Source organism: Pygocentrus nattereri, chromosome 5 (genome assembly GCF_015220715.1).
Source record: "Pygocentrus nattereri isolate fPygNat1 chromosome 5, fPygNat1.pri, whole genome shotgun sequence".
NCBI lineage: Eukaryota > Metazoa > Chordata > Actinopteri > Characiformes > Serrasalmidae > Pygocentrus > Pygocentrus nattereri.
In genome coordinates this window covers 37,958,796-37,983,860 of record NC_051215.1, presented here as the reverse complement: position 1 = coordinate 37,983,860, position 25,065 = coordinate 37,958,796, and the positions used below count along the sequence as shown (strand labels likewise).

At 37.1% G+C, this 25,065-nt stretch overlaps 1 protein-coding gene across 1 annotated transcript in view; it reads right to left on the bottom strand.

Annotated features, from left to right (window-relative positions):
* Positions 1-389: 389 nt before the first annotated feature.
* The window catches only part of zcchc24 (zinc finger, CCHC domain containing 24), a 41,689-nt gene continuing 17,013 nt past the window's right edge, over positions 390-25,065 (bottom strand). Inside the window, exons 3-4 of the mRNA XM_017723756.2 lie at positions 6,729-6,893; positions 390-4,885 (exon numbers count right to left, since the gene is read on the bottom strand). Of these exons, the coding sequence (XP_017579245.1) occupies positions 4,772-4,885; positions 6,729-6,893 (279 nt within the window). The 3' untranslated portion in view covers positions 390-4,771. The remainder of the gene's footprint in view (positions 4,886-6,728; positions 6,894-25,065) is intronic.

Here is a 25,065-nt window from a genome sequence, read left to right as displayed (position 1 = left end):
AAAAAACCATACATCTGTCTTTTTCACTGTGTGGTGTACGGTAAAGATGAAAATGAATGTGCTTTAGTGAAGTGTGCTTGAAGTAAGATCTAAAGGAAAATCTCTTCCTCTGTATTTTTGGCGATAGAAGAACCTGATGTCAAAATGACAGCCATTCCTGAGGCTTTAAACTTGGATCTCTATTACACAAGCATCACTCCCTAGGACCATATCTAATTAATTAATCAGGACCATACCATACTGCCTCCCAAGCGGAAGATCTGAGATGGCAAAAGTTTCCCGAAACCCAAAGCACATATTGAAATCTTGAAACACCTATAGCTGGATTTAACAGAAAAGAAACACTGCTGTTTAATATAAAGACAATGAAAGAAGAGAAAGCCACTGGATTTAGTTTCAAAGTTTTAATCCAACAAACCCCTAAAAGCACAAAGTATTCGGTTTTCCTAACTAATAAGGCACATATCGGAATGCCGTTTCATGGACGTTGAGCAACAGAGTTGTTCTCTTTTTTATTTTCTAATACAGTCTTGTATCAACTCCTCTCTGTTGCTCTGTCCAATTCAATATGATCTCAGATATGTTACAGACATTACGAACAAGAACATAAACATGAGTATCTAACGTCACAAGAGAGATTCATCAATACATTCAGTAAATATGTATTAATTGGTATACCCTAGTAGTGAATAAAGGCATTTATTGTAACAATCAGTTATTAGTGAGGTGAACTCTATGAAAGATTTTTTTTAACCGAGACATTACATGAACTAATATTAAATAATACATTGCACAAAAGTATACTTCTTAAATCAGTTAAACCACATGCACATGCAAACTCAGCTACAGTTCTTTGTCTCACACAATTTTTAAAGTATATCTTAATTTCCAAAACATATTTTAGAATCATTATTTGCCTTGGCAGTAACTGGTGACATTGAAAAGCTCACAGTTTGATACAGTTTGACTTACAGTGGTGTGAGTCAGTCTTTGACATTAAACGTTTGCTGTTATGACATTATTGCTTTCCTAGAACTGCTATTCCTAACATTTGTGCTATTCAGCAGACACATATGGTGATTTTTTCCCCCCAAAGGCATATTAAAGCACTTGTAATGGGTAAAGTTAATGTATATACTGGTAACATCTATAATAACAAAACACAAATAAAATGGCTTGTAAGGGCATAATAATTATGTACCAACCAATAATATTCTAGTAGACATCAATATTTCCTTCATAGTGTAGTTCTGTTGCATTTTATACAAAAAAAAGAAGAAACCTTAGAAAGACCTTCCATAAATATTTCTGTAGGATACAACCTAAGATCATTGTAAAACAAGGTAAAAACTCCCAGCTCTTTTGTATCTCAGCAATCTGCCCTTTTTCGCATAAACAATTTTAATATTGCATCACATTTCAAAATAGCTAACTTGTAAATGATGGCCGTCGAATATATACACAAAACAAACATAAAATTGTATCTTTGAAAGGGAAAAAAAAAGTCGCATCCGATTTCAAATTGAAAAATTTCAACATCTATACTGGTTTCCAAAATACACATATCTTTCATAGAAAATAAGTTTACACTGAAAGTGAGCTATAAAAGTCAAGTATATGTAATTCAAGACAAACACATGCACGAAAGCACTGTATTGTAAATGCATGTACAATTTATCACTACCTCCGATCGCCCCAGCCTATTAGCCACACTAGCACATCACAGGGCTTACGTTAAAATACCTCCAAAGATGAGCAGAGAAAGCTAACAAGTAATTATCTCAGCTGTAGCAGTCTGTTTTTAAATCTTCTTTTAAATATTAGAAAATAGCAGAGCTCCTCATCAACGACATTACTCTAGTCTGAAAGAGTGCATAAGAGTAGACAATCACTATGTTAAGGAGCCAGGAAACAAGCATAAATGAAGGAACCAGGCAGTATAGCTTTTTCTTTCTCACTCTTAAGGCTACAAAGAATTAATTCAGTTGATCCCAGTGATGTAGGGAAACAGTTTTGTGTTAAGCTTTTAAGAATCGACAGCGGTTACACTTGAAGCCATTGCTTTTTACTGAGAAAAACAGCCTCTGGCTGATCTCCTGCAACGGTGTTAATCAAAACACAGAAGAGCTCCATCCTAAAAGAAGCTGGAAGAGAAGCTTGGCATGTATCATTGTGTGCACAGAGGAGTTATTAGCAACAACAGACCATATAAAACTATATTTATTGAGTAATGAGGGAGCTCTACTAAAAAGCTAACACTCACGAAAGAGGATGGCCTGTTTTGCGGAGAGCAGTTTTTTTTTTTTTTTTTTTTGTGAGACTGATCTCATTTATGTCTCACTGCTGATTCCACAGCAACAGGCTATAGTCTGACTTAATTTACCATCAGGAAATCAAACCTAATGCACCCACAACCCCTAATGCAGGGAGGGAAATATTAGTTGGTTCTCTGTTTTCAGTGCTAATGGGTTCGTTACATTGCCGCCCCATCAATTCACATCTTAGACCAGCATGAGACGCTACCTACCAAAAACCCCAATGCTTCACAACATCATCATCATCATCATCATCATCATCATCATCATCACCTAAAGCATGTTGGACTTATCCCTTCAGGCATGGTTTGCCTCTGAGAGCATCAAACAGTCTGCCTCTACAAATCAGAAAAATACAATTTCAGACAACATAAAATATATGAGGTTATGACTTCCAACGTTTAGTAAACAATTATACACACTCTATATACCAAAAAAATGTGTTTCACTTTATATGTACATCTAGGCTTACAACATGGACAAGACAATATTCTTCTCTCAATAACTTCTGCCAGAAAATGCTTACAAATCTGTCTACAAATGTCCTTCGTTTTACAAAATAAAGCTACATTTAATATCATAAAATATTAAATGCTCTTTGATCACAGTTACGTGTGACCAGTTAGTACTGCAATTTAATTGTATAAGAGCAAATCTTTCAGACCGAGAGGTAAATCCGTAAAACTGTATATCCTTCAGTAATCTTTATATCATCTAAATAATTGCTTTATATCCTTCTTCCATGATAAAATCTCTACACTATACGGCTCTCTTCACATACTTCCACCAATGTCCTGTATCCTATGGGCAAACGTTACCAAAACCACATCTTGTCAGAACTTTCGAAAAACTTTTCAACGTGACATACTTTATTCACTTTTCAGCCAAATGTTACCTTCCCACCTCCCAGTTAGGGCATTCTTCCCTAAAAATCACAGCTTTGATGGGAATAAATCCACCATTTGTCAGTAACGTTGGTAACTCAGAAATCTACATAAACAACAAAACTTTTATACAGCTGTGATGTGAAAAATTTTTCATGGAGAAGAAATATTCTTTTTGTGAGATCACAAAGATATGTAACATCTCTAAATACTCTATACATACCAACATACAGCCATATAAATTCAAAGGAATTGTTTAGACCAAGAAATCTGACAAATTAAATATTCTCAGAGCGGGAAGGCTGCTTTTTAGCGCATAATAGAAATAAATGCTTTTAGATCCACTAATAAATGCTACTCATGCACAATAAAGATCAAGCACTCGAGCTATTTTAAGATTAGGCCAATGTAGAATTGCATAGATAAACATAGGCCAGGAGCCTGCATTTAGCAGGCCTTAAACATCATGTCGTCTAAAGTATAGCGGCACACGTATTAGAAATAATGTAAGGAGAAGAAGAAAAATATATATAATTCCAATGCCGATTTTATCCTGAGGCAAATAAGGGTGTTTGTTCCAGCTGGCTGTGGTCTCATAGTCTTTTGATGGACTCAAATCTCTCATATTGTCATCTGATAGGCTACTGCTCAGTAAAATGACAAAGACTATTGCATAAGCTGTTGACATACTGCACTGTTGCCAACAAAACGAATATGATAACTTCCAGACTTACTTTTAGCCAGCTGTAGCCTTGTCTAAGGTTATCTAGCATGCAGATTATATGCATGTTAAACACACACACACACACACACAAATATATACACACACATATTTTATATATATATATATATATATATATATATATATATATATATATATATATAAACACATACACACACACAGACACACACACACTCACACCCATGTACGTCAAAAGTAGGAACTTGATATTGCTGAATTACATACAAGACAGTTCTAGCCTACAGTAGTTTCTAATGGCAAGAGGTGGAGTTATGCATTACCTGTGCATACAAACACAGGTGGAAATATCCCAGTTTAGTTCAATCAATTGCACGGATATAAAAACAATACAAATAAATATGCAACATAAAAGCTAGGGATGACAAGTACAATATCCCCTGTTAATTCACAGTTACAATGGTGTGCTGTTGCCCCAAAGAACTCTGCAAGGCACACTAAAGGCCCTGTCTAAATGAACTAATAATACCTTTACCATTCAGCACATCCACACAGTTCACTTGGCAGGGAAAATGAAGATAGAGTCTGTAAACACGCAGTCAAAGAGCACAATGTTGAGGTCAGCCATTGTGCCCGGTATGAATATCAATACTGTCAGTGACATACTTCTAAACACATAATAGTCAATTATACACATAAAACAAATACATGTGTTTTTATGATGTTGGTACACAAGGCCATTTTAGAATTAGCAATATTTACAATAATATTTTGGCACATCTTGCTTTTTTTCATGAAGCACTTGGTGGGTATGACAGAGGGGAAGGGGCAAAGGGACAGGAAGGCAGGAGTGGGCAGGGACCTGCTGGTCCTTATTGCACGCGGCGGCAGTAGTAGCCCAGGACTTTGCACTTCTCACACAGGTGCTGCGGGTGCTCCTTGCTCTGGTCAGAGACGTCCAGGCCATCAGGCTTCTCCAGAGGACGCTGTGAGAATGGAAGAAGTTGTCATTAGTACTCAGACCATATCAAAATACATGCTTTTAGTATGTATTTCAGTTTGGACATTTCGGCTCACCACAACATATTCTCAATGCTTGACTAAGGCGGAGAACGTTTGTGATGAGGCCTTGAAGGCTGATATTATTATAGATCATGTGAGTTCAGAGCTCAAACCACAGTCTGGCTCCAACAGCAGGGTGTGTCAAACATTTGTTTAGGACTAGTATCAGATATATACTCTGATCTCTGTAATGCTAAGAAAAAAAGTGTTTCAAAGCCATTGGAAATGCTTTCAGGATCCCATCTCTCTGGTATGCTTATTCCTACAAGGCTTCAAACCAGCGTGACAATCGAGGTGGTGAATCTTTTTCTTGGAAATTATGCAAAAGACCCAGAGAATGGGTGTGAGAGCCAGCACTTTTTGGCTGTTGATCACAAACAATACCTTCACAATCATTTGTTTTCCCACCCACTGTTGTTGCAGGATCTTTTTACAATCCTGTTATTCTTTCCAGTGTGTCTCAGCTGTACTTCATGAAATACGGAAAACTAGGTTAACACGGGCCATTGGGAGGAGACAATGTAGCATTAGGCTGGAGTGTTTACTCAAGAGCAAAGGGCTTTGTGAATGATAATATTAGGGAATATCGGATACCGCAGTGGATTAAGCATTTGGCTGATGTGCTCAATAACTGGAATTAATTCCTGCCAAGCAACAGAAAAGCTCAGTCAAGCAGGAACCTTAGGGGGGACTTTGTGTTGTACCTCTGCGTCTTGTCTGCTCATACTGTAAAGATGTCAGCCATGCTCCCAGAGCCAGGTGTTAAACTGGAGATTGCTGGAAATAGTGCTTACAGCAGTTACCCCTCTAATGCTCTTAGAGTGTGAGTTTCTGGCTGTTTGACTTGATAGCATGGCAAAGGCCACTGCTAAGACACAATCACTTAATCAACCAACAGGAAATACTGCAGACATATAGTATTTTGCAGTTCTAAGCAAAAGCGTTAACAGCTTTCTAGCATAGGAAAACTAATAAAACCATATGCATATACAGTATATTTTATATGATTGCTTGGGTTGCAGGAACAGGCGTCAGCTGCACATCCATAGAGACTCTTTGATATCCACACATCTGCACTACACATCTCAAATGCTGACTGGGGGAAATATGTTAAGTGGGTGATGCTGAAAAGGCAAAGAATTTGCCTGCAAGAGAAGAGCTAACCACAGCACACTCATGGAAAAGAGCATGCTTTTCCCACCAGCTGCCTCCAAACAAATGATGGTTTCTCATGAATTTTAAAGCCACATTTGATGACAATTAGTGTAATGAATGTTTCCCTCTTTTTGCTACTATATTTACCCTTTCATCTGATCCATCCTAAGATGCATGGAACTGAGACTAAACTTAACATTAAGGCTTTAGTGTACGAGGCATGTTTTTTTTTTTGCTTTTTGCAATCACAAAACCTGTAATGCTTCTTACGCTTGCATGAGCTTGTCTATGCAAGAGCATTTCTGTTTTCCGAGTCCATCTATTGCTTTGCTTACGTGTATTTCCTCAGAAAAGAAACACACGGTTCAGGCAGTATTTTGGTTAGGATGGGCCTGGGTTCAAGTATTGAGTTTCAAGGGTAAGCCCATGGGGCTTCAACCACCACAAACATTCCTCCAAAGAATGCACTGCCTATGTGTACATTATACAAGTATGCTTATGGCTGAACATTAGAATAACACACACATACAAATTTGATTCTGGACTTGCACAGTATATATAGAACTACAACATGCTCCAGTATACTAACATGTACTACTTTCTATATTGTACCTGTTTGTGAGGATACACGTTGATGTGACACTTGATACATTCCTGCCCCATGTTGGCCCAGGAGTTTCCACTCATCCACTTCCTTTTGCATTTGGGGCATTTGTACTCTCCGAAGCATCTCTTCTTCCCTTGATAGGGTGTCAGTCCTTCACCCTTGGGTCGGGCCTGAAATGGCATAACGGATACAGTTAGGCAAGCCTATTGCGAAAAAATCTGCAAGCAAACAATTCATCAAGCAGTGCTGATAAACAGTGGATGTGAAAGTAAGCCTGGACTGATGCACTGCCCGCAGTGGAAGAATTTATGTCAGCTGATTCTGTCCTCCCTCAAACGAATTAATATCACCTGTGCTCTTGGCAGGGTGCAGTTACAAACAAATAAGACTTGTCTAACAAGTTGCAAGCTCTCACAACTACAGCCAGTTTTCTTCCTCCAGGCCAGTCCATATGCTTCAACACCAAGGTAATTTTTGGAATACTGCCTAAGAAAAAATAATAAACAGCAAAGCCAGGCTAGGACTGATTTCAAGGTCTGTAAGTAAGCCTTTACAGATAATGCATTGTACTTGTCTTTAGATTTGTAACTACCTGTCATGCCTTCAAATGAGAAGATGTACAAACCTTTGCTTTATGAACCACTGTCAAGGCTTTGTTGGCATTGGAAGTATTGGTTTCATTTGCACTAAGGGGCTTTTTAACACAAGAATTAATTCTCAAACAGGCTTAGGCATGGGTTCTGCCTGGTGAGTCAATGCTGGCTTCAATATCTAGGCTACAATAACTGTGAAAGGGAAAGCTACAAAAAGGGGGATTTCCCTGGTGTGTCACAAACAAGCGTTTTATGTCACCATCATGGTAGATCTCCAAATTCCAAGAAAGTCCAAAACAAACAAATTTAGGAAACCTCTCAAAGTGATAAAACCCTGTCAAGTTGGATATAATTCAACAAGAATACATGATTCTGTCCACTGAAAAAGTAGTATTCCCTAAAACTGGTTAGTTAAGTTAGAATAGCTCTCCTGCTGTTACCACAGTGTTTATCTCACCACTTACTTGTGCTAACTTGAACTGCATACATTGTATGCTACAGCAATACTGTCAGGAGAAAACTGATGCAAGACTCTTTAGATTCCAAACAACGGCTCAAATTTGAGTGCTATGAATGAGGAATCTCAAAGATTTAAATATTTTAAATACAAATAAGGCTTTACAGATGAATGTGGTGTGGTCTCAGCATGTGTTCTGGTCATAAAGTTCAACATGTGTGCATTATTATGTTTCCTTTCAATCACTGTTTTAAAAAAGAGACTTGAAGAGTGGGAGCAAGACTGAGAAAGAGTCAGAAAGAGAAAGTGACAGGCTGAGAGAGAGAGAAAGTGGTAAAAATGCTCATAAGCAGAAAATATTTCACATCCTGAGTCCTTCTAAACAAGTGTGGCTTTTCAAACAGGTGAAAAAAGAGGTCTTCTGAGGCTTTGGTTTACCCATGCAAAATCTATCATATCGAAGTTCGTGTCCCTTGGGTTTGTGCCTCATTGTTGATGGGGAATGAAGCCTAAAGCTGGCTCCAGATTGCAGCGGGGATGAGCGGGGTGGATATGTAACTTTGGTCCCGCATGACTAATGAGAGGTGAAATCATCAGCATCTGCTCCAGTGTGTGTAAAGAGTCCGCAACATGCGTCACAACACACATGCTGCATGCGATAGGCTCTCCTCCTCAACCTTAAACAATATGACTCAACCACTGTCAACAAACCTCCCCAGTTGACGGCAGCTGGAAACCATGACATCTGAGCTTTTTGCTGGCTATGTTTCTAAACTTCAGAAATGGACTGACGCAAGGCTGTGCTAGCGACTGTGCCACTAGTCCACTTTAGGACTGGTGTGGGTGGGGAGCTCTACAATTGGGAAAATAATAAAACCCATAGCACAACTGACTCCATTCGATTCAAAGTTTCCATTGTTGAGCTTCATTAAGCATTAGGTATAACTACCCCCTAATAGAATGAATATACACTAGAAACTCTGGTTAATGTCTTATGTAATGTCCTGCAGCATTTCTGTACCATAAGGTAGTAACTAGTAAATAATGCTACCCAGTTTGGATGAGAAGATGCTGACAGGCTAACAGTTGCTTTTTTTGTGTGGAATGCACTTATTTTGGAACATTGAAATATTATCTGTTTATTGAAAAGTTATGTTTAATAAATGGTAATTAAAAAGGTTAAACCTCAATCATAATGTTCAATCTTTGGTGTTGTACCAATGACTTAAACCAGAGAACGCTCCACCTTCTTGCACACATAAGCAGTCAACATCCTGTAGCATTCTTCAAGCCCTAATAATCTAAACAGCATTTAGTACTGATGGTTTAAGAAACTATTAGTATCATTCTAATACATTTACACAGAAACATACATTTAATGATTCTTTGGCCCAGTATAAAACATCCAGATGCACATTCTTCTGATATGAATTAACTGACTACATACTCCTTATCATACAAAAGCACTTCACGAAAACAAATGTGTAGACAGTGTAAAACTTGGTGCGTTCACAAGTACAATCACTGTATTTTGTAAAACAATTCTGTGCCATGATATACCTTTGAAGGTTTACCACCCAACCTGAAAAAAGTCTAGGGGAAACAGTGCCCTGTGCAGGCCTGGCCTTATAGCTTTAACAATGTTACCGTTAAATAGCCAACTTCTGAGCTTTAACAATGTTAAAGTACCTTTCTAACAGGATATAGGCTCATGTCAATAGCAGTAAAACAGAAAGAACCGTTTTTCTTTCGTCCTCTTTCTTACAATAATAGATATCTGATGTAACAACATATTAAGACTTTAAACTCTGAGGATCCGTCATCGGGTTCAAACCTGCAATCCTCATTATTATAACTACATACTTTATAGTTTCACAGTAGTTACTGAATAACTGAGCTTGTCTTTGACCTTTTATGCATTATTACATTGTTAAGATGTAAACAAAGACCTTTAAAGTGGTTTAATGTAGTTTGTTCTTCATTCTAGAGAAACTTAACTAAGTCAGAACCAGATGTCTGAAGCGTTTTGTCTCTCTAAAGAACCCTCACAAAGTTTTTTTAGGCAAAATGGTTACAAATAAGTTTCCTCATGACCGAGACACTGTTTCAGAGTAGTTTTGAGATTTCTGTTTTTCTTCTTAGCAGAGACGTACATGCAGAGTATTCTAAGGCAAAACTGTCTCCATATAATTTTTATTTATTTAGTTTTTTTTTATGATTAATCACAATTTTGCCATTATCAACATACATATTGTCACAATACAAAAAATTCGTATATATATATATATATATATATATATATATATATATATATATATATATATATATATATATATATATATATGTGTGTGTTTTTTCTTAAAAAAAGATTTTTTTGGAAATCAACAGTAAAAAACTCAGAAGGCACATGTACATTTACAGTTTTTTCTAATAGTAAATAAAATAACTACATCAGCATTGTAGACACTGTGACCCCTGGTCCCTATCACCACCATAAAGAAATCTGATTAGTTTCTCTACACCATTTCACATTAAACCACTCTTGATGACTTTGTTTACATTGTTGTTTACCACTCTTGTTTACAACCATTGAATTATGCAGAAATAAAAAAAATCTGAATTGACAGAATTCCCCTTTAAGTTTGATAACTGAATAAGTCTAAAGTGTAAGTGTTTAAGTATGTATCTATGTATCTTCCACTAGACATGACCAGACAGGACTATTTAGGTTAGTAAGTTAGTGCCTCACTCTGGCAGATATCTAACCAGCAGTACTGGAAAATTCACAACTCTGTCTAATCACATTGCTAAGAATCTGAGGCACTGTGAAAAAAGCCTCTATCTATGCAGCAGCACTCTGCAGCACACCCTGGGCTTCTGCCAGAAGACACACATGATATTCTGTGTACAGCAGCTTGACCTATTTTGGCTGTGTTTTTAATAGATTTCAGACTAATTGAGTGTGGGAGAGGCCTGGTGTGATCAGCACGATGAGACACTGGACCTGTTAAATGAGGAAAGTTTTAAATTCAGAACCCAAATTAGTGACATGACACACTGCAGCAAATCACAAGAGCACATTCATCAGACAGTTACTTATTATGAGCAATAAACACACACCCATAAAAAATGTAACTACCCTTGGATAATATAAATGAAATAGCTCTGGTTAAAAAAAAAACACATTAATTTTAAATGTAAATTACTTTATTCTGTCTGGTTTTGTCTAAATAAAATCTGTCTTTATAAATGAGTAAATATCCTGGTCTTTTCAATCCAATTAGTCAGACAAAAACACGAAATTCTGTGCTCTTGAACTCATGAACTCATGTTCATTGTTTTATTGTTATTTTGGCAGTTTTGTCACAAAAAAAATATTACAACCATCCGAAGCACAACAGAACAGTCTGTTTTCCAAAGGCAAACATTTTAAATGAAATGGGCCTTTTCAGAACATACTTCACTAGCAAACACCACAAAGACTGAATTATAGACTGATGCCAGGGCCTCTGCACTTTAGTTGCACAATTGTTTACATAGTTTTACCCGGTGCATTGCTGTAATAGCAGAGTGACCACTTCAGCCAGAATCTCAGAGAGCTTAAATAGACAACAAGCTCCACAAAGCAGTCTTGGCCTTGCTGGTCAAATGAAAACAGTGCTTAAAGAAATAGAAGTAGTCGATAATGACAGTTCTGGATAAAGAGCTTCTGTTTGCTGCATCACATCTAGTTTGTTTGCATGTGTGTCAGGTCAATGTTTGTTTCTGTGTCAGCAGGCATTAAAGGCCCCATATCCTACATTTCTGCTGTGTTTTTTCCCTGAGGTCGATGTATGATGTTTGTGTAGGAGGTGGGGTCATTTTCCAAACTCTCGTTCTCGCTTAGATTTAAAAAGTCAGTTTTTACTGATATGGATACTTGTTTTTACTGAGACTGATATATTTGTATTTTATTTTATATATCATTTCAACATTGCAGGCACCTTTTATATTGTGTGAAAATTTCATGGCAAATAAACCAGAAAAAATGCTACAGAATTACTTACTTCTAATAATAAAATATCTCTAGTTATCTTGCATTAAAAGTTTAAAATGTTTTGCCTTCTTCTGTAAAGTTACCATTTTGGAGATAAATGTTTTTTGGACAGAAATGATATGTAAATAACCTTTGATCTGATTGCGTGCCCAGAATTGTACCTTGTTCAAGAATCAGTCCAGGCTAAAACACTCCTCATAACTTTAAAGTGAATGGGTGGAGCTAAACTGTAGGCTGAATAGTCAAAGTAAATGCATTCATTTTTGTGACATCACTAAAACACTAAATTCAAAAGAGGCTGTTTTTGTGGCCTATTTTCCAAATATGGAATTTATGGATCAGGGAGTAAATGTACATTCAAATATACATACCAAAGTACGTCAAACTATTTTCTCAAAAAAGTGAGAAACATCCAGTTTTCCAGCCCTTTAAAATAACAAGGAGGTTGCTTTGAAATGATCACAACCACCTCTAGGACAGGCCTATTCTGAGCCACAGAGTCTAGGCAGGACTGTCACACTTCAAAAACACTTTCATTTAAACACAAGCACACAAACACATTAAAAGACGTCATCACTGACTAAGACTAATCTGATGGACCAAACAGAGTCACTTTGTCTTCCTCTCTTGCAGTCAGTGCGCTTCAGCTTTCTCTGAGGCAAACTGCAGAAATAACAGCCAAAGTGCTCAGGAGATCTGCAGTGATGGCTGCTCAGGACATTAGAGATGTGTATCCAGTGACCGTAAGCCGCTGGAGAGGTAAGAGAGGGAACTGAATTTGAGCACCACTAACCCCCCTCCCCTCTCCCTCCAGCTGTGTTCCCTAAGGAGAAAGAAGGGGGCTGGGATCCAGCAGCAGAGCCAACCTCCCTGCAACAGGACAAATACCACAGCACGGCAGTCATCGCTCGCAGCTGGAGAGGGCCCTCCAATCAAGCCCTACAGGACTGAAAGCGGGGGGGAGGAAATCAGAAGCAGATGGGTTCCACACTGGTATAACATGAGAAAACACTAAACCCCCTCGTAAAACCACTGATCTGCTTTGAATTAGGCCTGTAGGTTAGCAAACGAGGGCCGGAGGAAAGTGCTAACCTGAAACATTCACTGTGAGCACAATCGATTCAGTGTATTATCATTGGAAGAGATCTGTCAGATGATTGATAAGTCTCTGGATCAAATGGCAGAGGAATGTTGGGTGTAAAGGGAAAAAAGGAGCTACATCAACCCTCCACCCCTCTAATGACCCCCCCCCCCCCCAAAAAAAAAAAGAAAATATAAGCTTTTTTTGAAAAGCTTTTTTTTAAAGCTTATAATAGCTTTTATTTAGTGTCCTCTTTTGATGAATGCATGCAGCTGATGATTAACAAACTATAGTACTTCAAAGACACATTCAGGAGTCTATCTGTTAGCATGTCGTGATATGACATAAATAATATAGAACAGTAGTCAGTTAAAACCTAATTTTTAAAAAATAATTACTCAATTACTTTTCATGATAACTCAAATATGTGATTACAAATAAGTCACAACAGAATTTTACCTTCTCTATGAGTCAGCATTGATTAGTTGGCAATTTGTACAATGATAATATATAGCACTGTGCAAATCTCCTAAGCAGCCAAGAAAAATACGTATCTTGTAAGTGTTTTGCCTGTAAAACAATTTACAATGTAAATTAGAATAAATACAAATAAACATAAATCCAGCAAAAAGTGTATTTTTTTGTGTAAAACTTTGTGTTTTATTATTAATTAGAAGAACATGCACACCAGTCATTGCAGGGGTTTGTGAGATTCCATCAGCAGTACATCTGATTTAATTTAATGAAGCATTGATTGGCTGAAGCAGGTGCTGGATGGTAACTGTAAATACTTGACTTTCTCAATGTGAGCTTAGGACACTGTTAATATAGCATGAATCAAATCACTATGTACTATCTATGTACCGTCTTTTTTATTTTATTCATTCTTTTATAAGTGCTTTTTTGAACAAATAAATACCTACTACCCAGATGCCCACAATGCTGACAAATTATTTAAGTGGTCCCTCTTACAGTAGCAAACAGAGCCTGATGGACAAATTTATTTGTGTTCCATTTTTGTCAGAAACACTGAAGTGTTCTTAGCTTACCTAATTCAATTGTATAGATTCATATAAAATACATCAACACAAATCCATCCTGTCTTTCTGTTTATTTATTTTGGCAATAATTGTCTTGACATATTTTACTTCTATTAAATTACAAAATATAAAGTACATTTTAATCAATGTTGTGATTTCAATTAAGCATAAGATACTTGATCAATTGGCACAATAATCAGTAGATTAAACGACTGACAGGTGAGGTTTTGTTCCAATAGCAGCGATAACTGTATATATATATATATATATATATATATATATATATATATATATATATATATATATATATATATATACACACACACAAACATCAATGTTTTCCAAAACCCAAGGAAATTGTCTTTATGCTGGCAGCCCTTAGTCTTCACTAATGAATGTTTTTAGCTGCTCCTGTTTAAAGCAATAAGCCTGCTCTGCTGAAGGAATTTTGTGGTTTTGACTAAAGACAACATTTTTGTGTGCAAACATGTTTAGCACATTTAAATATATAATGCAAAAATTGCCAGATGACTTGCATTTTTCATAGAGAAACATTTTTCCATAGTGCCAAAAACAAATGGCACATCTACAACTAAGAAGTTTCATGTTTTTTACAACTACAAAATGTCTTTTGTTCTTCTGTATCTTTATGTTTCTGCACCCCAAAAATATTTGATTTACTTGAGGTATTTATTGGAAGAACAACTGTGCCATTTAAGTGCATTCTTGGTGGTAATAGCAGAAAACCACTTCTCTGGTCCTGTCTGAGGACTTTGTTTTTGTTAGGAAATGCATGTCATCTTTTGAGGCTAAGGATGGAGAAAAGCCTACACAAATCAGAGCACTTTTTTGGCTTGGAGTTGCACAATACATGTGGTGAATGTGGAGTCAACAGAAAGAAGAGCACATATAATCTTTAACTAATCACAAAAACCACTCTTGGTAGCTCCAGACAATAGCTTGAATAGCATGTGTTGAAAATTCTCATGAAAATAATTAAGCTTGTTGATTAGAGGAGAACTGGTGTACAATTATGGTTCAAAGTTCTGCTCAAATTCATTCTGTTTTATTGGAAATAGCTCATAACTCATGCTTTATTGAAATACTTGTCTTACACTTGGACTACATGCTTAAATCTAACAATATAGAGGCGTACAGTAGAAAAAGCAAAGTCTTAGGCATCTGTAAAACTGTTAAAAAATCTCAGCAATGACTTTCTGCCTGTAAACATACTATATAACATTAGATTAAATGCAAATGAATATGAACTACAGTAAAATACAACAAGAACTGTTAGTTAGTATGTGTATATATGTGTTAGTATGTGTGTGTGTGTGTGTGTGTGTGTGTGTGTGTGTGTGTGTGTATATTATATATATATATATATATATATATATATATATATATATATATATATATATATATATATATATATATATATATATATATATATATATATATATCGCTGCTGTCGGAAGAAAACCTTGTATCTCCAAAATAGTAACTTTACAAGAGAAGGAAAAAACATTTTACTTTCAACGTAAGTAAATGGAACCAGAATTTTTCCCATGCCATTTTGGGTAATTTCTTTTAGGCCATTCATCATAAAATTTACAAACAATGTAAAGAGTAACAGATACTTTCAAATTATATATATATTTCAAATTATATATATGCTGTATATAAAAGAACCCAAGTTTTGTTCTCAGCACATTCTAGCCATATTAGATGGTCACTGTAAATACAGACTTCCTTGAGATGAGGTCTGGATATAATCAACACACAACACAAATGCCTGCTGCCCAGATAAACAGATTTACATATTATGTTCTCACACTTCCTTAGACTTTTGCACAGAACGGTATGGTATGGTTTCAGATCAGATAGTAACATTATAATTCACATGTTTAATTTGTGTAAATTCATGTTCAATGTAATTACATCCCTGTTCGCTTAATCCAGAGATCCACATGTGCTTTATACACGTAAACAGAGTGGGAGTACCAGTGTGTGCTCAACAACATGGCTCCATTAGCATCACAATGCGAGGGCCTGATCAAGCAGCGCTCTGTCTGGGCTGGATAGGGAGATTCAGCCAAGGCCAAGGCACAGCCTGCAGATGGCCTTTCCTGGAGTCTCACACACAAGAATGATAGTGTCACCCTCATCAGCTGCGTCTGTGTGTGATTTCCGGAGTGCTCAGCAAAAGGCCTGATTTGAGCTTGCATTCCAGTCAGGTGCGCGTTGGTGTTATTTATTAATTCCCACTAGGGAAGCTAAATGAAGCCAGTGTTTCCTTAGGTCTCCCTGGCTCCTTTTCTTGTGGGTGCAGCTGTCTCTTTTTATGCCTGTGAGGGAGAGACTGCGTCGCAGAGACTGACAAGGAGGAACAGGTGTGCTGTTAAATGATAAATCTGCGCGCTCACAATGCCTCAGTGTTAGCAAAATCAGCCCTCCTGAAACCAAGCGCTCAGGCACACTGAGAGAACTCACAAATAATTAAGTAAGGATCCGACTGAGAAGCAAGTTAAGCTGGCACTGACACAACTTTAGCAGCTGACCTGAGGTCAGTCTAGCAGTTCCACTACTGATGGCATTAGGAGAGCTTGATTCTGGATCTAGTTCCAAGAAGTGAAAGGAAAGGAAGCTGAAAGTAGAAGGTGATGACTACCATGTGAAATCTGACATGACATTAAGTCAACAAATCAGTGAAATTAGTTTAATCTTTTTTTCATCGTTTTTTAACCTGTAAAGCAAAAAATGCAGCATTTTCTTCACCGCATTTGCAATAGTGGAAAAACTACTGAAAACTATTCTTGAATGTTGCTGAAGTGTTATCAGTGCAGAGGGAAACTATTTTAGTGCTCATTCCTCTAAAATAAGAGTTAAACTCAGCAAATAAACAGAAACATGCATTAAAATATGCAGAAATGTACTCTGTGTGGGGGGTTACCTTAATGTCACTTCAACAAAACATGTCATTTGACCAGGGGTACCCAAACATTTGCACACATGTTAACCAATGTGATTTCATTCAGTATGCAGAAAAAAAGGATATCATGTCCTAGAGGTACCTAAGAAAAGACTGTTGTAATAAGTTCAAACAGTAAAGTAAAAGAAGTGCTACACTATACTCAGCATTTTACTCAAAAAATAAGATTGCCAATAAAAAAAAAAAAAAAAAAAAGCAAAACACAAGGTACAAGTACAACACTCAACATCCAAGTATAGCAACTAGTAAATTACATGCAATTACTGAATTTCCACCACTGCCTGGTAGAAAAAAACCTTACTGCCTGTGTTGAGGGTATTTTAAGTGGTAATTAGAGAGAATTTAAGGAAACCGGAGACAAAAGCCTCAAGTTTTGTGCTACGGTTATCTGTTTGATGTGCAAGATAATTAAACATGCAGTTTTTCGGTGTAAAAAGTAATTGCCCGCTTTAGTGAAATCAACCCAGCTACAGGGATAATTACTTCTAAGAGCAACATTACAGAGAAATGTATGGCCATATATCTATGACCTGATGTCAAACCTGGGTCAAATAGTAAAACACAATTAAATTCGCTTCAGAAGGAGAAATGTAGTCTTGAAATAGCCATATGAATGTCCAGACCTTAACTCCATAGAGATGTGAAGACCCACAAATGTCATGAAGTTTTACATGGACGAATGGTACAAAATTCCTCCAGAGTGGTGAGAGACTGATCGATAATTACAGGAAACATCTGCTTGTGGTCAGTGCTGTTAAAGTGGGGTAACCAGTTATCTGTACTTTTCAAGCACAGCAAATATAATTTTGAGGGAACAAAACAATGTGTTACAGTCTAATTTAACATTGATCTGATATAAAAGGGGTCAGTTTAAGGTCTGATAACATTCTCATTCTTTAAAGAGAAAATATGCTAATTGTTTAAGACTGAATTAAAGAAAATACTCTTTTTTCACTGCAGCATATGACTTGAACATAATATTCCTGATTCCTGACATTTTGCATTCTGAGAATTTCTCATTCCAAGTGGTCATTTATAATTAAATGCAGCACAGTTGCATTGCTGTGCTCTGTACTCTTTTCTAGGTTATTACAGAGCTACGCCATGTTTTCCAAGTATTCCAGATAGCACTGGACTGCTTCCTGGTTGCTGGCGCAGGCCCCAGGAGTTTGGCTGCTCCCTCTGCCAGCATCTGGAAACCATCAGCGTAAACAATGGAGGCCTCGGAGCCTGAGCCCCTCAGCCAGCTCCCGTGAGACTCCACTCCACACAGCACTAGAACACCAAACCCACCAGATACAACATGCTCAATTACCCCACAGAGAAGAGCAAGGAAAAACACACACACACACACACACACACACACACACACACACACACACACACACACACACACACACACTTCAACTTTCTCCTAATCTTTGTTTAGCTTGGCCAGGATACAGAAGAGATAGATTTACAGATATTCTAAAGCACACAGATCAAATTTGGTCTCTCCTAAGAGTCCAGTCTCCCATCTTGTGTTTACTTACACAATTAGTCGCTGAATGTTTGATTAGGAACTTTATTTTTCAATTGAGGTTTACTTTGTGTGATTTAAATCAATGCATAAGCATGTAGAGTGGCGTTTTAACCCAGTAATATCCCATGTTCTTGTTTTAGAGTGCAATAAAAGTCTGAAAGGGTTAAAAGGTTAATTAATCAGACTACCATACATGTACAATAGAGGAGGGGCCCTTAATTGCTATTTTCTATCTTATCATTCTGAACCACAATCAGCTGCTTAGTATCTACCTCTTCTCAGTAAATGCTGTAAATGCTGGTGAGACATTTATGAATGTACAGAGTCCTACATGAGCTTATTTGCTTCACTATGTTAAGATAGCTTCCAGTAGGAGTTGGCATTTCATGGATTCCAGACTAATATAGCAGGCATAAACGCATGCACAGTAACGGGTACAGAAAAAGAGGGCACGCAGGCCAAGTGCCTCCAGAGTTAGCCACTAAACATAGCTGAATGAGAAGCTCTCTTTATGCTAAATCAAGCCCTGGATTATTCACCTGTTTATTTATGCTGATTTATTTATGCACTCTGTAAGTCAAGTATCTTTGGCCTCCTCTCAAAAATGAGAGATGTACAAATATATACTGTATGTTCTCTACAGGAAGCTGTAGCTGGACAAAGACAGGCTATGCATGAGTGCTTATTTTGTCCATGGCCAGCTGCTCTTTCTGAAGTGTAACTGCTGAGATAAGCATTCTTATCTTGTACAGTGTTAGCTAAATATAAACATCAGCATTACACAATCACTACATTAAGGCTTCACTGTGTCTCCAAAGGCAGATAAGCAGGGAAATCTGCACTGACATGGTATTAGCCCTAACACCATTGTTTTATTTGCTTGAGCGCAGCTGAAAAGGAATTTCACAGATTTTTCTAAATTTCTGCAAATGACATGTGAACAAAGTCATTCAGAATGGTTTGATGTGAAATGCACAGTTCTGTCTATCTTCAAATCTTGCACAAAAGTACTGAGATAAACCAGATGTCCGAATGCCTCTAAAAGTCACCTAAAAAATGTATTAAATGAAACTGTTACAATTACGCTGTTGTTTTACATTACATTTGTGAGAAGCTTTTGGCATGAAATGTATTATTTTCTTTCATATATTTATGGTAAAGAGGTACATGCAAGGTGCTGTAAGGTAAAATAGTTCTAAAAGAAAACTTCTGTTTTATATTTACCACTATTTTACCATTACTAACATTATATATAAAACTTAGAGACACGTGTAGCTTGACTGGCTGTTTGGGATAGTAAATAAAATGGCTATATTTGTGTTGTAGGCATCGCAACCCCTGGTTCCTATCGCCAACACTGTAAAGAAATCAAGTTTCTAAGTTCCTCTACAATTAGGCATTTCACATTAAACCACTTTGAGTGCCTTTGTTTACATATCAACAATTGAATTATGCAGAAATTTTGAAAAACTGGGTGCAATTTCCCTTTAGGTTTTAAATCAATCTAAGCTCAACACAGATTTTGGCAATGGTACACAATGAAAGTGAGCTGTGTTATATGCATCTGCTCAGGGTAGCACACAGATCAGACCCAGATATGTTAAAACATGGCAAAGCCTTTTTTTCCAATCTTCCTCTCATAAACATATGAAAAAATAAATAAATAATTTGGTTTTCATTTGCAAAATGAGGTGATAATAGACAGCTAAAGGTGAAAGACCTTTGATTCCAAGTATGACACTTACATTTTGTGTGTATGTGGATCATCCAGGGCACTCAGAGACTTGATCCTTACCAAGGGGTGCATTTATGAAACGTGGCCAATAGGAACAGGAATAATGATCCTATAAACCAGCACTGCTTTCCATTCTCCAAATAATCACAACAATGCTTTAGAGCATACTGCGCACAGACCTCAATATTAATGCATGCACTGGAGACTAAATAACATAACACACAATAAATCAGTTCTTGGAAACCCAGCCGTTTTCTGATTTATTGGCAATAAAATTACATTCAGTCACAGTAACAAATGGAGAAGTGATTACGATACCACAGGATTTGCTCAGTCCCTCCCGAGCCCAGTTTTTACAAGGAAAAATGAAAAGGGGCAGGGGGATTAACGAAAGTCCAGTCCAAGTTATATATATTATGTTAAGTGGACATACCGCATCTATTAAAATAAAAGGTCAACATACATAATCCAAAAGACAGGTTACAGGAAATCTGTGTTTCAAGCACACAAATAAATTTTCTCCAACTCAAACATCTGATTCTTCCCACACTATACTGTAGTACAGTATGTATTATAAACATACACTATCTTAAGCTTGGACATTTAATAACTATCAACAGCACTGAAAGAAACACCATCCCAGGCTGAAACAGTCCCTTCATAAGGCAAGGAGTGTAACTGTGAGACCAGATCCACAAACTAGTGTTAGATTCAGTCTGAGGCACTCGTGTCAGTGAGCATTTATCACTTGACTCCTGCTCCTACGGTGACAGGCAAATAGCTGGCAAACCACTGATATTTTTCAAGAGGCCTTACCAAATATAAATGTCATTTGTGGGGCTGTAAACACTGTGTTCAAATATGGAAACACTCAACAGAGCTGTACTGTGTTAAAATGTAACAAGTACTATAGAACTGCTATATAATTAGTTTTCTCTCATAGTCTGTCCAGTGTGTCACTACAGCCAGCTGAAAATCAGCCCATACTTCCATATGTCCACTTAACTAGGCATGCTTGTCATTCCCTTTACAATCAGGAACTCATCATATAGTCAGAGTACAGATGATAGCATCCTGTTAAATCTTACTCTGCTATTCTGATTTGGTTTCACATGCAAGATCCTTTATTTTAGTTCCAGCTGAGAGCAGAATGTAACTTTATAAGCGCTGCAAGAACAACAGCTTTAAAGAAAAGGGCTGGCAAACAAATCATATTTCCCTAATTTTCCACTTACCTCAGATGTAGTCAACTGGCTGAGACATGACTGGAGTCCAATTTTTGCTTTTTTTAGTTTTTAACTGGTGCAGCAAGGCTAATATTGCTAACAAACACAAGAACTCAACAGTCACCTAAACGGGCCAAATTGTTTCTGTAAAAATACACCATCTAAACTTCTTTCAACTGCTCAAACCACACCCAGGTCTTCACTAAGGTGGCATAGACTTGTCAATGTGGTTTAGGACACAGTGTGATTTGATATGAACTATAAAAATGAACAAAACTGCAGGTCGCATCTTTAGACAACAATTGCATACAACCTTAAAAGTAGGAGTGCTGATCTAGAATCAGTATCTAGAATCCAATAAGACCATTGTAAATGCATCTGAAAAAGGAATCTGATTCAAGATCATTCCTACATGAAAACATTCTTGTGTTGAAACAGCTATCCATCATAGTGGGGTTTTGTTCTTTTTTATGTCTCACTGTAAGTCATACTGTGCTCTAAACCACACTGACAAGTTTGTGTGATCTTAATGAAGACCTCGATGTGGTTTGAGTGGGTTGAAAGTTTTGGCATGTATTTGCAGAAAAGATTTAAGTAAGTTCCAGTATTTCTTACCAACGTTAGCCTTGTAGCTTCAGTTCTAAACTAAAGAAGCATATTATGGACTCCGAACATGACTTGGCTGATCGACTACATCTGGGATAAGTGGAAAATTGGGTTAAATTTTTTTTTTTTTTACCAAACTATTCCTGTCTAAGCTCTTATTATTTGATCATGAAACAGTCATGAGCTGAAGTGTTTCAATCCAAAATGTTGCATGTTTACTTGTAACAGTTTTGGAAATGAAGAGCTTTTGACAGTTGAGATCTAATGGAAAACGTATTTCATTCCCTAACAATGGCAGAATTAATCATGATATAACATTATAGTGATGTAAAATGCATTTTGGAACAATGATCAATGATTGAATTATGCAGAAATTTTGGAATGGGTTGAATTCACCTTTACGTTTAAATAAATGAGCTCTACACAGATTCTGGCAATGGTACACCACGCAAGTGAGCTGTGTTATATGCATCTGCTCAGGTTAGCACACAGATCAGACCCAGATATGTTAAAACATGCCAAAATCTTTTTTTCAAATCCTCCTCTCATAAACATATGTGGTTTTCATTTACAAAATGAGGTGATAATAGACAACTAAAGGTGAAAGAACTTTGACTCCAAGTACGACACTTGCATTTTGTGTGTATGTGGATCATCCAGGGCACTCAGAGACTTGATCCTTACCACAACTTTACCTAATTTAATGCCTTAACAATGGCAGAATTATTCATGATATAACACTGATTTTTCTTGTATGTGTGAAGTCTATTTCCAACAAAATATATCAATGAAAAAGAAAATTCTTGAAAGTGGTCTAAAATACATTTCAAAATAATTCTCTTCAAGTATCAGAAACACCCGTTTTAATTTTAGATCCAACCCTATGTTCAACTGAAAAGGTGAAAAGCCGTTAGAAAAGAATAGAAATTAAACTACAAATGAAACTACAGCAAACAGTTTCACTAAAATGAGATGAAAGCCAACCCCAATATACAAACTTAACTTTAATCATTGCATAACTTTTCCTATTTTAGTGAAGCTCCTACCAATTTTGGCATTGCTAAAAGTGTTTACCACTGCACGCACACTAAAATAAGCAGGATTACATTAGCACAGTGTAACAGTGAAAATATAGTCTCCAGTACATTCTGAAAAGTTCCACCAAGTGTTGTAGCACTCATGATAATGACTTTCCAGGGACACATTCTCAAAAAGTAGTTCATAGTTTCAGGTTTTCCTTCTTCTTACCTACTGCAGAAATATTTATCTTAACATCAGAGATACCATCCATGGCCGTGGCCAGCACTGGTGTCAGTCTTTTGCACAAGGTCAGTATTTTTGCTGCTCCCTCTGCTGGATCGGAGACAATATATGAACACAATGACTGTGAGTCCTTTTCCAGTAACACAAGAGGGAAGAGATTGATCTTGGCTGATTATCTGACTGCACTTTATCTGACATTTCTCAGATATTACACTTCCAAACAGACCTGCTTTTTGTGATCCTTTCGAGGAGAGGAATGTAACAGTGAAGTAAACACTCCATTCGCAGTGGACCTGAGAGAAATACACAGTCACTGCTGTTTAGTCTCCTCTCAGACACTGGGCCTAATTACTCGACGTCAGCTCTTCCTGGTCTTTACAGGAAAAAGCGTCACTGAGTAGGATGTGATTGGCTATGCTGAGTTAACACGGCTGATCCCTTGTGAGGCATTTTAAGTGCATTTCCTCACTGCTAAGTCATGTCAATCAAGGCCAAAACCAGAAAGGCAGACAGAGTTTAGAAAAAGAAAATGTCTTGTTGAGTTCAAACAGACACTGTGAACATGGTCTGGGTGGTTTGTTTAATAATGCTGTCCTTGGTCTGTCTGACTTGGTTAGGAAGTACTCAGAGGAAAAAATTCTGATAATGTCATACATTCAAGATGCAACACATCACACAATTAGTGCTTTTCTACTTGTACTGCTGGCAAAGTTCCAACTCAAACTACTAACAACTAATGAAAGTTTTTGTACACATAATTACTCATAGTTATACTCTATTAGTTCCGAGGCCCTTGTAAAGGACAATTTCCATAAAAGAAAATTGCCGGCTTTGTCTGCAGAACTAGATGACACAAAGTGCTTATTACAGAAGTAAATCTTCTATCCATTAAACAAACAAAAGACTGTTTACATGTATAAGCAAACTAATTATCTGACTTAATTGGAGTTCATTTGTCTGGATTATCCTTCAGTTTCTTGTAATAAAATTATAATTACTATCACATGATTAATATAGGAGCTTACGAGTTCAAATTGGTGTTACAGTTAAAAACAGTGCAGGTGGGAACCTTATTTATGAATGGGCACATTGTGTTCTTCAGTTTCTAAGGAGATGGTTTTCTCTTGGCCTGGTGTGTAGATAAATGTTTTCGGTGCATCAGGTTTCACTCGAAAAATGTTGGGTGTTCGCATCAGCATTAGCTGGCATGGCCAAACGACTTCAGACATCTGCAGATAGAGTTGAGTTGACATTTTCAGTAGACATAACTGATCAGATTCTCTGAGCACACTAACATATCGTTGCAGAAAAGCATATGTGCTCCTTCAGAACTGACAGCACATAACATGGGAAGTGATCTACGCTACACGGCAAAAGTAATATAGCCCTGACCAGACATGCTGTCATAGCCCAGAAAATGGGACCCTCTGCTATAATCTAACCACTTCTACAGTCACCACGGCCTTGCTGATATTACTGTGTGTCAGTTTGGTGTTCGCTTAGCTGTTTTCCTTGATTAAATAATTTTGATGTGTAGTAGATCAGGTTGGCTGCTAGTGGCACATTTGCTCTTGGAAGGCTAAGCTCTGCATTAGTCATCCCCAAGTTCACAATCCCAGCTCTGCCTCTACTCACCCTAACGACTCGTACAGCTGCAAATCGGGATTAGGTTACCCTGGCGTTGAATGACATGAGCAGGTTGACTGCCTCAAGTGAAAAAAAAAAAAGAAAATAGAAGTGTTGTAGCGACACGTTTCCATTTTATTTCAGAGGGGAGGATCATTTAGTCTA